This window comes from Poecilia formosa, unplaced genomic scaffold (genome assembly GCF_000485575.1).
Source record: "Poecilia formosa unplaced genomic scaffold, Poecilia_formosa-5.1.2 Scaffold1, whole genome shotgun sequence".
In the NCBI taxonomy this organism is placed as follows: Eukaryota; Metazoa; Chordata; class Actinopteri; order Cyprinodontiformes; family Poeciliidae; genus Poecilia; species Poecilia formosa.
Window position 1 is genome coordinate 2,164,704 of NW_006799940.1, and position 14,358 is coordinate 2,179,061.

General features: G+C 37.5%; 1 protein-coding gene across 7 annotated transcripts in view; it reads right to left on the reverse strand.

The window, feature by feature from the left end:
• lama2 (laminin, alpha 2) overlaps window positions 1–14,358 on the reverse strand; it is a 149,835-nt gene that overhangs the window by 65,068 nt on the left and 70,409 nt on the right. For all 7 annotated transcript variants that reach the window (XM_016668171.1, XM_007542962.2, XM_016668150.1 and 4 more), the window contains exons 19-21: window positions 13,021–13,148; window positions 9,255–9,341; window positions 3,178–3,389 (exon numbers count right to left, since the gene is read on the reverse strand). In XM_016668171.1, coding sequence (XP_016523657.1) covers window positions 3,178–3,389; window positions 9,255–9,341; window positions 13,021–13,148 — 427 coding nt within the window. The remainder of the gene's footprint in view (window positions 1–3,177; window positions 3,390–9,254; window positions 9,342–13,020; window positions 13,149–14,358) is intronic.

Sequence of the window (14,358 nt, forward strand, 5' to 3'; positions counted from 1 at the left end):
CATGAAAAGATTAAGGTATTTTTCCAAGTGTCTAAAGCATTCCTGCATGAACATTTAAAATAATGTACTAAATATTCATGTTATTTAAATCACCTCTAAATATAAAACCATACAGGCACAATTAGTCTACTGGAACTACCTTCTTCATATTTACAGCCTAGATCCCTTTCCTTTGCACTTATTTAAAAATTCCCTTTTTATAGTCTTCAACTTGGCATAGTAGTATAGTTTTAATTTTTTTACCTTGTAAATTATCTGATTAATAACTTTGTGAAGGGCATGTGTAATTTAACAATATTCTGTACAGGATTATGCATGTGTTCCATACTAACATGGTTACAAATGCTGTATTTCTGTATCTAAAATATTTGACATTTGCATGTGAATTGCTGTCTGTCTATATTATATTTTGACTGGTGAACACAACCTGTATCTGAGTACAGGTTGGCATTTTTATTATTGAGCGTAATATTTTTCTATCTGAATGTCAAAGTCATCATTTGACAGTCAGAAACTAAGAAACAAAAAATAGCTTTCCTATTTTTTCAGCTTAAATGCTGAAACCATTTCCAAAACTTTTAGTGTGCATTATTGAGTTACAACAGATCCACTTACTTCTAGTGAATAGGGAACATAACAGCAATCCACCACAATTTTCAAATGATTTTTTTTTTTTCTTGTGTGAAAAATACTTGAAGATCTTCATTTCTTTGAATTTACTCACCAGACAAATTGCTTGGCAGTCAGATTTACTCCAAAATATCAAACATTTTTCTTTTACTTTTTCAAAGGGATTTAAACTGAACCATTATCCGCCCAGTTTGGAGTAAGCAAAAATGGACAACGTCGACAGCTCTGATGTACAAAGAATGAAAAGCATGAAAAGGATTTTCTCATTCTAATAGCACCCAAATGGACTCAGCCTGAACTCTTCTGCTTCACTCAATAAAATTCATTAAGACTCGGAGTGATGGGTAGAGAGAAGCAGGCTGAGAGAGAGCTGTTGTCTTTTAATAATTCTTGGTGGTCTTCTGTCATTCGTACAGGATCAATAACCCTCCGTCTCAAAGACGCAAGCAGCTGATCAGTACTGAAGGAGAGCAATAGATCAGGCTGATTAATCAATATCCATTTAGGTGGGTGGAGAGGGGAAACAACTACAGAACAATGAACTATCAAATGCACATTAATACGTTTGTCAGGCTGTCTGGCTGCTTTTGTGCAGCCCTGACATACTTTTCTGTCTGTTTATCACTCTGTCTGTCTGTCTGTTTCTCGGTGTAAGCTTTCTGTCTTGCTACCCGTGCTTCTGATTTTGTCAACAAAGCGAGCTTTAATGAAGAGCTTTGTGAAGAAGTGCCATCTGAACATTTGTATTTTCTGCCTCCTCTCTCTGCCTTGCTGTCCCCCTCCTCCCTTTTTATCTTTTTTCTCCCAGGTATAGTTTCTTATTCTCACTTTTAAGCACAGCTGGCAGTCGGCGGGCCGCTCCGACATCACACCTCCTACTGGCACAGCTGCTACTTGACACACACTCACAACCACACTCCAGATGGTGTACCATCGACTCGATGTTTTAGTGAGACTATTAAAGGTATCATTTAAATAATTTGAGCTAAGTTTCTTAAGGACAAAGTGCTCTTCAGTGCAACACCCCTGCTGAGATACAAAAGCTACACTGCTGGCACGCTTTGCAAAAACACAAAAAGGAAGAATATCTGATGCTAATTATATTTTCTGTCTCTAACAACATGCAAGTGTCTTTCTGATTAGAGGTTCTTTAAAAAGCATCTTAAAACTGGTTTACAGTATCAAGACAAACTGCTCAGTCAGAATGTTAACATTCACTCATTTAGTGTCAATGTGCTGGGGTTTGATCTCTGAGAATTAGAATTAGTGATTACTGTGCAGTCACTTTTTCATTTGACAGAACTAAAAATAAGCAAGAAAAAAAAGACTTTTTTTTGCAGAGAACTGTGATACAAATCCAATTAACTTCCGATTTGAATTTTATAATAAATACTTAATATGCACATAAAAACCCCTATTTTACTGTTTTAATTATTCAGTAAGAACAGGACATTCCCACTGTGAAGGAGAATATATTCTCCAATTATGAGACAACTGACGGGTAATGTGAGCAACCTCTGCCTGTTTTGATAAAAATGTTCAGCTTCAAATGCATTTTTGACTTTCTTCTAAGTTGTTCCAGTCCTTTTTATTTCGACCATGCCGTTTCTTTAGCTTGTCGAGAAACGTGTCTTATGGACAACGTGTGGAAATACAGCGCATTTGACTGAAGTGTGAGTGTCACTTGTGATGCACTCCTGTTTAATTACCTTTTGAATTCGATTTTTTTCCCTGAACATTTGAAAATTCAAAGTACAGTGACTTACTCCAAGTGGTCAAATAAATATTATATGGATTAATCAGTAAGTAACTTGGACTCCTTCCAATTGATGCAGCAAAGCATCAATTGGATGCTTTGCTGCATCCAATTGATGCAGCAAAGCATCAATTGGATGCTCTGACTTTGTTAATCAAAGTCAGAGCTGACTTTGATTAACAAGTCAGCTCTGTCTGAGCTGACTTGTTAATCATCAGCTCAGACAGAGTGTCTGCATAGAGTAGTGTGAGATTAAGCCTGTTAGTGGGGTCATTCCTGCAACTTTTGAGTAGCAATTGCATATATTCCCTAGCAGCAGTGCATATGTGCAGAATGTTTACATAGAATAAATAGTAACAAGAGATAATTCTATAAGTAACCACACTTTTGCATAAAACCATGCTATGCCTTCTTGTTTCCCATGTCCAACAATCAATGCCACTGGGGAAAATACAGGCAGAACATTTCATTGTGCAATATTAATAAGCCAATTGTCAGTGATGTCCTACATTAACAGATGCCTGTAATGAGATTCAGTCCATGTTTAGACTGAAGAAATTTGTTATTACTACAACCAAAACCTCTTCCACTGTAGATTTTGTAAAATATTTCCCACATTGGAAAGTTGAGTTAAAAGCCTTCACAGGGCTACACTAACACTATGATCAGGTTTCTAACATTTTTTTGTGTTCTTGGCCCAAATAAATCAAAATATGATGAGAATAGTACCCAAACGATATATTTAAAATGCAATTCCCGCAATGCAATTTGTTAGGTCTAAGAATACTTACGTTGGCAGTTTTTTAATGTCATGGCATCCCCATAGTAGCCTTCAGCGCAGCTGTCACAAGTCACACCATCGTAACCTTGACGACACCTCAAACACTGGCCTGTGATCGCATCGCAGCTATTGGGTATGGAGAGGTCCAGATTGCCATTGCAAGAGCAGGGTTGGCAGGATCCTCCGGGTACAGTAGGCTGGCCGTAGTACCCATTGGAACAGCTAGGTGGCAGAAAGAATGAATGAGGTTCAGTACAACCAGCTATAAAACATCAATAATCTTCAATGGTAGAATGGGTTTGGCTACTTTTGGTTAGATAAAGTGAGTGATGCTGCAATTAGAGTGGCAAACAAGCTAATAAATGCCGTCTTTACTGCTTTGCCTCTGTTTTACTAAAGCAGAAATTTGGGTTTGTAGCATGTAGAATTTCAAATATTTATAGGATGACCTCAAACACAAATGCCTAATATGCCTGCTTTGCATCGGTTGTCAGCTAGTGAAGCATTTTCGTTGCTATGAAAGGATAAATTGAAAATTATAAATTTTCAAGTACAGTTCAAATGATGGTTTCTATTGTTCTTGTTGTTTTGGATGCCACACACAGCAAAAACATAGCTTGTCCAATAATAAAGTGTAGAACATCTTTAAAATTTACATTGAAAAAAAAAGTACGTTTCCTTTTCTGTAAGCAACAGGAGAGAAGTGATGTGATGTAATAAGTGAGAGCAATTTAAAATATCTCAAGACCTAATTGTCGGTTCGACTTGTTGCTTCTAAGTTGTGGCAATCAGGTAGTTTCCTGTTATTTTCTTTTTTCTTTTTCCATTGAAAGGACCAGCGCTGCTATATTCCCTGAAAGCACAAGTTTTCTCCACTTTTATGTAGCAATTACATTTGAAAATATAGTTTTCCTAAGCTTTCAAGTCTGCAATGAAATTGACTGCCACTCTTATGAATCTAACAACATAAAATTACTTTTAGATTTCAGCTTGAAAAGTTAGTATACAGCATCAAAATTATTGTTTACTTTGGGTTGCTGTGTCAGTGTGACGAACATCCATGTCTCAAAAAAAAAAAAAAAAAAAAAAGACTTCTTATTCAACTATCATTAGAAAGGAACCAAGCAACAGCACCTCTGAAGTTCAGCTTGACCACAGTAAAAAGCCTCATTGCAGTGCTTGTTTTTTTTTATCAGTGGCATTAAATGGCGTCTGATTTTCTGACTCATTCCACACTATAAATGAGTGATTTGAAGCTGGGAGGAGAATGTGCTCCTTGAGATCTGAAGCTGTTGTTCCCAACCAGAAAAAAAGTGAAATCCTCCCTCCGAGCTCAGAGTCGGCTTTTGTCTTGTTGTTTTTTGTTCAGGAGTGAGTGGAGTGGAGGTTGAAAGGACTTCATATCTAGTAATGTGGCCACTGTTGTGGTTTGACAAAAATCCAAGCTCTGGTTATTTGGCTCAATTTTTTGTCTTCGTCTCAAGACCAAACGAAAGGTTGAGTTTCTCTACGGAGATAACGGAAAGCTCAGAGTTTAGTTTCTGGTGTTTTACATAAGGGAACCAGTTTGAGAGTGGTTTGGAAATCAAGGATGTCTGTTGTTTTTTTTTTCTCTCCTAACTCCTGTACTCCGTGGATTCATAGAAGGTTATTGCCATGTTGCCATGTTATCCACGTTTTTCATCCTTACTATGTGATTTTGAGTCCTTTATGGCTCTTAAACTGGTTAGAAATGCAATGACAAAAACCCAGAAAACAATATGAGTTCATAATACTGAGAGGTATTTGGTTTGCCCTCATCCTTCCTTTCCCTCTGTTCATCTCAGTGCAATGCAACTTCCAGATGACTCCATCATGTGCAAATCTATGATATACTTGCAAGGTCAGAAAATTTTTGACACAAGGAATGTCACCTGGAAAAAACTATTTGACACAACAGTAAATTTACTTACAGCAAAAGATAAAACCAACTATGGATCTTGTCTTGATTTGTTTCAAGATTTGTATTAAGACATTTCACATTTTCTAGTGTGTGGTCATTTGTGAAGAGTGAGATTTTCCTTCTGTAAAAGTTGATACCTCTGCAATTCTCACTAAAGAACAAAAATGCTCAAAAATACTCTAAATAAAATAATATGCATGTCGCTTAATTTTGTTTCTAAACAGAAACAGCATTCTACTTTGGTGGTGTCCAAAGTACTAGAATATAATGAACTGCAGAGGAGCTAATTCAGCCATTTGAATCTACTTTGTTAGAGCAGAGACACATCCAGAACAAGAAAGACACCAAAGACACTCAAGTGTGAAATTAGAATCTAATTCTGTAAAGTTGTTTTTGTAAAATAAATCTTTTTGGCATCTGTCAAAGAAAGAAAATAAAAACAAAAATATCACAAGTAAAATGTTAGGACTTTTGATCTAAAGAAAAAAGAAAAGGTGTTTATTGTCAAACCAGAACAAGATTTTATGTTTTGCTTTTCCAGGTTCTTCATATGAATAATAATCAGAGGATCTTCAGATGTGGGAAAACGTATTAACCTTAGAGTGCACCGCAGGGACAAGAGCCACTAAAACCAAATAAAGAGCCTTCGCTGAAATAAAGCTCTACATGTTGAAAAGGGGAATCAAGATGAAAGAAGAGGAAGAAGGATAGAGAAAGGCAGCAAAGTGAGAGTGAGAGAAAGGCAAGTGAGAAGGAGAGGGGAGGAAAGGTCTTCGCATTGAAAAGAGAATTGAATTCAGAGAAGAGGGAAAAGAAAGAACAGAGAGAGAGAAAGAGTCAAGAGGAGCAAACCGTTATTACCACTGACCCTCCTTGGTACTCAATAGAACTGGTTTATTAGTTTGTGTGTGTGTGTGTGTGTGTGTGTGTGTACGCATGTTGCCGGAGTGTGTCTACATGCGAGTGTTTAGTGTGTTTAGTGTGTGCCGTGTCAGAAGTACATCTTCCCAATCAAGTGGCAAACTCGACTGGAATCAATCAAATTTTTCGAGGAGGACGGACCATGAGGTGAAGTGCATGTGTTTGTTTGGAGTCTTTTTTGTGATATGAATTCCCACATTTTGCTCTGTTCTCTTCAATTGAATTATATCAGTACGTTGATTAAGTGGGTATCCATGTCTAGCTGCAATGTGTAGTGAAGGTACAGAGGAAATTAAACGCCTGTTTGTGTCCATCAGAGTGGCAAATAAAAAATAAAAAGGGCAGTACAAACACGAAACTAGAAAAATTAACTATTTTAAATGGGTCATTTAACATTTAACAAAATGCTAAGTGGAATATTTTTGACCATTTTAGGGATGTTTTACTTTGAAAAATGCCTGCAACCAATTCATGTAATTTTAATCATCGAAATTCGTCAAAAACAAATATCTCTGCTGTGTATCAGTCATCAGTTTCCCTGCGCACTCGCATGGCTGTCATATAAGGAGGTTTGCAAAGGGCTATTGTTGGAACTGGAAATCCCTTTCTTTGGCAACAGGCAAAACTCTGGGCCCTAATTTTAGTAATCAGCTTCTTCGCTCAAGTACTGGAATTGCACTTTATGCTTATTGCAACTATATTGTTTCTAAAACTTGAACTATCGGAGCCAAACTGTCATTAACAGATGAAATTATTTTGGTCAGATCTTTAGGAATAACCCAGGCAGGAACCACCAACACTTTAGGATAAAGTAGGACATCTTGTTTGTTTATAGTTGGAAGACGACTGTTTAGTGAATCGAGAACTTGATTCAATACCATACACTATATAGATATATCTTATTTGTGTTATTAAGAGGAGCAAAGGAGATGAATGTTTCCCTTTCCAGTTATCACTCACATTTTTAAAAGCAGTTAGTTAAATAATAAGCTGCAAATATAATCACAAACATTAGCAAAAGTAGCTGTGTTATCAACAGCTACTTGGCACTGGGTCAGACCAAATTCATTTGTACTAATTGAAATACCTCATGAGCAGGAGCATTTAGATTCTTGCCAGACCCTGAAAAGCAGCTTATGACTCTCGGAGTGTTTTAGCATACAATATGCTGGGGCTTGCAGGGGCTCTGTTTTAAATGGATGTTTATGGACAGAAAATTGAAAAGCAGAACCACTTAGCAGTGAGTGGATAGTCTATTAGCATGGGATGAATAGAGTGGCCATTTTGCTACAGCCCATAATACAGACAAATTGCCATATTACAATTAATTACCACAAACAATAACAAAAACAGCACAGATAATGAAGCAGAATAGCAGGTGGAAGGTATCAATCAGACTAGTAGAACAAAAACAACAACTGCTGATTACCTCCTTATACTGCTATTAGTTAGTAATATTTCATTTAACAGCTCCTATAGAGAACATAAAAATTTATGTAGACAAACTTGGCATTGAAGAGGAATATATTAGATTGGCCTTATGTCAGTACTAGATCATATTGGCTGTATGCTGGATGGAAACGTTGTGGCAAAGGATAAAAATGGAGAGAGTCAGAGTGCCACTCAGCAACAAATGAGGTTTATAAAAAGACTAAAAGATGGACAGAGAAATTCTGCACTGGGCAGCATGGCAAGGCGAAGCATGCAGACTATGTGGCACCAAATATAAACAGCCTGGGTATTTGCAGCTGTAGTTTTACAGAACACAGAGATTCAGGCTCAACATTCACAATGTTGGAGATTAAGTCAGGCAATAATCAGCAACAGTGACGCATCACATTTACCCAGCTTATGAAAATGTTTCATCTTCTTAGGTTAATATGGAAACAGACACATTGAATAATAACTACTTCTGAAAAACCTCAGAAATGTACACTTCAGTGATAAAAAACAGAAAAATCCTGGCAGGTGGATGGGCATACAAGGATTCCCAAGAAATCACAGCTTTAGTTCTAGTAATAAACTTAAGAATCCAATCTCCCTGTCTGATGGTGGGCAACATGGAGTGCATTCATTTGAATTAGGAAGGCTATAAAAGGGAAAGCAAAGACTGCAGACACTATACACAGCAAATGGGGGGTTATTTTAAATAGTGGGTAAGCTGCATGATGGTTTGTGCAGTCAGGTTGAAGCAGACATTCAGTCACTGACCAACTGAAAAAGTATTACTTTAAAGACTGTTAGACCAAAGGATCTAAGGATGACCTCTTGATGAACTCATATAAACCGTTATTACAGAATAAACATGTTCTCTGGAATCTGTCCAAATATCATCTGTGTTGAACACAACTTTTTAGAGACTGATGATAGAACATTTTTCAAGAGCAGGATGGAAACAAAAACATTTGAATTGTCAAATATAATTGTTGATTTCAGGCTTAACGCTCAGTAGTAAGGATGCTAGCTGTTAACAGGTGTTACATCCTGATATTCAATCCAGGACAGAGGTATGGCAGATCAAAATATGTTGGTTTAGAAGAGGGGGAAACAAATCTCTGGATTATTTGACCCAGAACAAAATGATAATTTACCAAGGTTTTAGCTTAGGTCTGAGAGGTTGCAGTCCTTTTTTTTTTTTTTTTTTTTTTTGCTTTTTCATTTTTAAAATCTTATCACAAAATTGTTTAAAACGACGTAAACAGGTTCTTTTCTTTGTCTGATTTCCTCAGTTTGATACTCAAAAAGCAAAAAGAGACCATGTACACTGACTCCATCATCACATGACAGTCCAGCCTGACATTTTAACAAGAATACCATCCAATGAGAGAGACTTCTCATTAGTGTTGAGCTGCTTAAAAAGCCAGCAGCTAATGGTACAGACATGTCACTCAACTACAGTAATAAAATGTGCAATGGGTAGACAGCCGGATGGACAATGAGACAAAGTCCTGAATACAGTTAATGAACAGCACATTCCATTTTCATTTTGCAACACCTCACTACCAGATTGAATTCCTGCCCAAATTGACCGTTTCTGAACTGAAAAGAGTAACAGCTTCCATTTTGCTGCATATCTTTTAATGAATTCAGTTAGATCTTAAAACTTAACGGGTATCTAGTTGATCCAGATAACAGGTTAATGATAGCTAAGTTGCAAAAGATGATATTTTTTTCCCATTTAATAATTTAACGATGGCATGTTTTGAGTGTAAAATGTGTTTTACCTGTCGCATCTCGGCCCTGTATATCCAGGCCGACACCGGTCACAGAGCAGCTCTCCTTTGTCACCAAGGTGGCATGTGGGGCTGAAGCTGTTGTGGTTTCCACGGTGGCGTAATTGTTGTTGAAGTTGTTGTTGAAGTCGATAGCGTTGTTCCAAAGTGGGGAGAGGCAGGTGGAAGAGGAGGAAGAGAAGAGAAAGGCGAGTTAAGGCCATTGCTTGTCACCTCGCTGACACACCTGCGTCCCTGCTTTCACTTTGTAGTTCCTTTTGTTCTGCTCTCGCACATAACAAGCATTTATTCCTTACAAACTGCAAAACAAGGACTACATCTGAACATTTAAAACACTGGCCTCACTACAAACTATTGCCTAAACGAACTAAGAGACAGGGAACCAAAGTAACGTGATAGTCGGTTGCCCCCTGCTCCGTCTCCCTCCCACTTCCATAAACTAAAGATAGTTCAGCTGGCTTGGGTTCCAGGCTCCAGACTGACTCACTAGATGACGAGCTGGCTCATTACGAGCTGCTCACCGAGTTTCAGATAAGCTCTCTTGGCAAATGTACCTGCATAAACCATAACAAAATCCAAGTCTTTATATAAAAATCAGATTCTTTATATAGATGACCAATTTCACAAAACTATATTTCTCACTATATCAGCTAGGCATGCATTATCATTGTGCCTGCTCTGTGTTAAATACCAGCATTTTTGAGGTAATAGTTAAAAGAAAAATACAAAAAGACTTGACAGGATTCTGTTTTGTATCTGTTAACCTTGAATTGTATTCAAATGTCAGCAACTTCTTGCAAACGTTTTTCCCATTTTTTTGTGCTATGAAATACAATTCAATGCTTATTTGGATGTCATAAGGTAAACCAAGACAATGAGTTACATTATTAGGACTAGTAAGAGAAAAACACATCGCATCCTCATAGCATGATGCTGCCACCACCACCAGGGTTTTCAAACTTTGACACTCACAACTAGTGGTACTTGTTGTGAGTGTTGTGAGTCCTCAGAAAACAAATTGTGTTATCATCTATAAGTTCAATTCATATAAAACTAGGAAGCTAGTGAACTGATGTGCGGACAGTGTTGGGACAGTGACATTTATGAATGGCAAAAAATGTGTTCAGCAATTTTAATGTAAACACCTAAAACACCTATTACATTGGAGGAAACAAATAAAGCTGATTCCTGAAGCCTAAAGTTATTTCTACTGATCACAGAACAGCAACAGTATTTTATCAGATGCTCATGAAAGCTTAGGTGAAAAATATTCAACTATTCTTTGAGTAACTCGTGTCAGTGAACAGACGAGGCTGGGTGGCTATTTTTAAGGGACTGGAAGGCATAGCACCTCACACTATTATTAACGGAAGAGGAACAGTCAGTTGTGTCTTTCTTTAGCTCGTAGCATCGTGGAAATGACGCGTCATATGCTGCAAGAAAATTCTCAGCTGCTGCTAATAGTGTCTGTCTGTGGGGATGTGTGTGTCCGTTTTGCTGAGATCCGAAAGAGACGCTTGTTTCTTGTGTTTACCGCCACTCATTATTCAAACAGCAAAGAAAGTTAATATTGCCTTTGATTGGTAGGCTGTTTTCCCAGTAGCCACATTTAAAACCACAATTGATATTGTTTTACTTGTATTGACTTTGTGCATGTCAGAAAGACTGATTTGTGCCAAATTTACATTGCACAACCTAAAATAGTTTGTTTCTCTAATACTGTTAACATCTGCAAACATGAAAATTATAGGATTACAAATTACAAAAGTTAACTGGAACACCCACCAAAGTTTAAATCTTCAATTTGGGAGGTAAACTCCAAGTTCAAACTCTAACATAAACAAAAGAAAAAGGAAAAAGATAAAACGGGGACGTGTAGTCTAACACAGAAGAACATCCCTCATTAAATGTCTATACGATAATGTTTAAATTGAATGTTAAATGCAAACAGAAATAAAGTACAAAAACAATTATTTAATCTCCTTTTTTTAGCTGGTACTCTGAAAAGTAGTCTCTCAAATCAAATCTTGTCTTTTCACAATCACAGTAAAATGCTTGTTCTTAATTGTTTTAATCATTTGAGAAACATTTCAATGTTGAGACCATTTGTGAGACTGAGTTATTGATGGTTATTCCTTCTGTTCAGACTATTGTAATGGTCGTTTCACCTGTTTGAATAAAACCTCCCCGGCTCTGTGAAGAATGATGCAGTGTTGACTAAAACTAACAGAAGAGTGCACAAAACTCCTCTTCTTACCTCCCTGCACTGGCTTCCTGTGCATTTGAGGATTACTTTCAAAGGGCACCTATTATGGGTCCTCTATGGCCAATAGAAAACATGTTCATTACATTTTTTTGCACAAAGTCATTCTCAGATAATGAGATTTTAGGGCCTCTTGTCACTTTAAATCCAAGTAAATCTTTGCTGGCCATGCCATCCAACTCAGCGTTTACACTCTCAATATATATATTTCAAAATAGCTGTAAACAGAATCACAATTATACAACAGTGCATGTTTGACTATGAGTCAGACCCAGAAACAGAAGAACTGGAACCTCCTTCACAACCATCTAGGAGGCAGCAGCTGTTTCTGGATGGTAAGTCAACAACAAAACACTTGTATCTTCCAGCGGCCATTGTACAGCAGCAGTAAGACCAGCTGAAATGCACTAGAGCTCCGCTTGGATAATTAGGTGAGAGGCTGGGCTAGGCTGGGGTTGCTAGGTAACGGAGCAGGCCCTGTCAATTGTGATTTTAAGATCAGGAAGTCTATGAAACTGCTTGTTTTCCACACACAGAAAAACATCAACTTATTTCCAGAAAATGGTTGAGAAACGCGTTTGTGAGTTTCAAACTTAGGCAGTGAGACAAAAAACTGTGACTCTGAGGTTGTATGCTTAACAACCACAGACATTTTTATTCACAAACCTTTGCTCAGTGTGTTTCTTGTTTTAATGATTTTTTTCTTTGCGGAGCACTTTGTGATGCATAAGTCTGTGAAATGTGCTATATAAATAAGATTTTTGACTTAATTTGCCCAACAGAACAGCATTTCAATAATTTGAAGCATCTGCCTGCTTCTTTTATGAACCGCAAAACCAAATACCTAACCTTATAAATGTCTCCAGCACCTATGAATAACTGTTGAGGTCAAATTCTTTTTTTATGAGGAATTTTCAAATTAAGCTTGAATTCATTCCTCTCAATTAAACTAAGCTGATGCTGGCATCCACAAAGATGCTTTAAGAACACAACTTTGTTCCAACCAGAGGTTCATTTTTTACCATGCAAGAAAATATGCCGGTTTTTGACGAGCGTGTAAATGCACACATCTTTTCATCTGTGTTCCAAGTTGTTAAATTAGACAGTTGCCAATATGATACAAGGTACTGTAATTTAAGACAGCAGGAGGACAATGTGACTGGCTTCTCAAAGTATTATCAATTTTTTTTTTTTTTGAATGTATTTTGCATTTCGTTTTGTGGATGCATTCTGACAATTCTAATGATGATGACATTTACTCCCACAGCGATGATGCTTCTCGTCATACACTGCTCCACTCTTCCTGTGGTGATGATATTTTTACTATAATGTCACTACAATTATATTCCTACCCAGGATGATGAAGTCTTTATGTCACGATTGGAGATTATGAAGAGAAATATTAAAAAAAAACCCAACAACAACAGAGAAGCAGAGAAGAGACAGCACAGACAGGCTGGTCACATTATTAACCCCTGGTTCTCCAGAACCTACTTGTTGCTGGGAAGATTAAGTGGGCAGGCACATGGCTGACAGTCCTGAGGTGTCCCATGGGTGGCGTTGCCGTAGTAACCAGGTAGGCAGGTGTCACAGTGGTGGCCAGTAGTATGGTGGGTGCAGTCCTTAAAAAAAAAAAAAAAAAAAAAAAAAAGATAAATCTTATATTTTAGAAAGATCAAGTTTTAGAAATTGTCTGTTTAATTTGCTTTAATACCAAAACAATAATGTAGTAAAACTTTACCAAAGTTTCTGCCTTAAATCAAACTGAATCCATAATTGGAGGAACTTGTCACGTCAATCAGTTTTTATTATTTTATACTTGATATTCTTTCAAAGGAAGAAATATACAAATTTCCTTGTGAATATCACAAATCATCAAGTTTACTACAAATGAGATGCACACCATGACTATGACTGGCTATGATTTGTCCATAAAATCTGAAAAACAAGCTGCACAAGTACAGTTTAAGTCTTTCCAGCAAAACATCACTATAGGCAGCCTCGACCTTGTTTGGAGCATATTGCCTCAAGGCAGTTCCTCACCCAATAGATAAATCATTGAAAAGTTTACTAGTTTCGAAGGAGGGATTACAAAAAACAACAAAAAAAGTTCAAAAGTAGCTTAATTGATTTTTTTCTTCCATATATTCAACCTTATTTCCTTTGCAGAAATCGGTTTTCCAGTTATAACAACTTTCACAGTTTCAGCGACTGTGTGTGTGTGTGTGTGTGTGTGGGTGGGTGTGTGTGTTACCATGTCAACATGTTCCATTCATTTCTCACATTAAATGACCTTACACGACTGAAACACACCCTGACACATGCACACTGTGTTAACCTATAAGTCTGTGGCATCAGCCAGTCATTCATTCAGCTGGAGCTACAAATCACTGGTGTCAGTGGAGGTGTGCGTGGATGCATCTGGCTGCCTGTCTGTCACTGTGTGTACAGGTGGCACACGTGCACGTGTGATTGTAAGTGAGCGAATGTCAGACTGCGTGTGTGTGTGTGTGTGTACGTAAAAGATGGCCTCACAGACCGACTATCTTTCTCTGAATGTACGTCTCCCTTTGACACATCCTCCTCATTTATAATGAACCATAACATCGTAACGCAAACACACAAGTGCGTGTGCGTGGACGTGTGTGTGGGTTTTTGTTCTCTGTGTGTGTTCACCACTGTGGGCTTTAGTGTGTGTGTGTATTAAGTGGAACGGGAACTGACAGAATCAGCCTAAGGCTGTGGGGAGAGTGGGGAGTGAATGTGTGGAAATCCACATGAGAGGGTAACATATACGTGTCTGTTGTACATATATTATGTATGAGTGTGTGT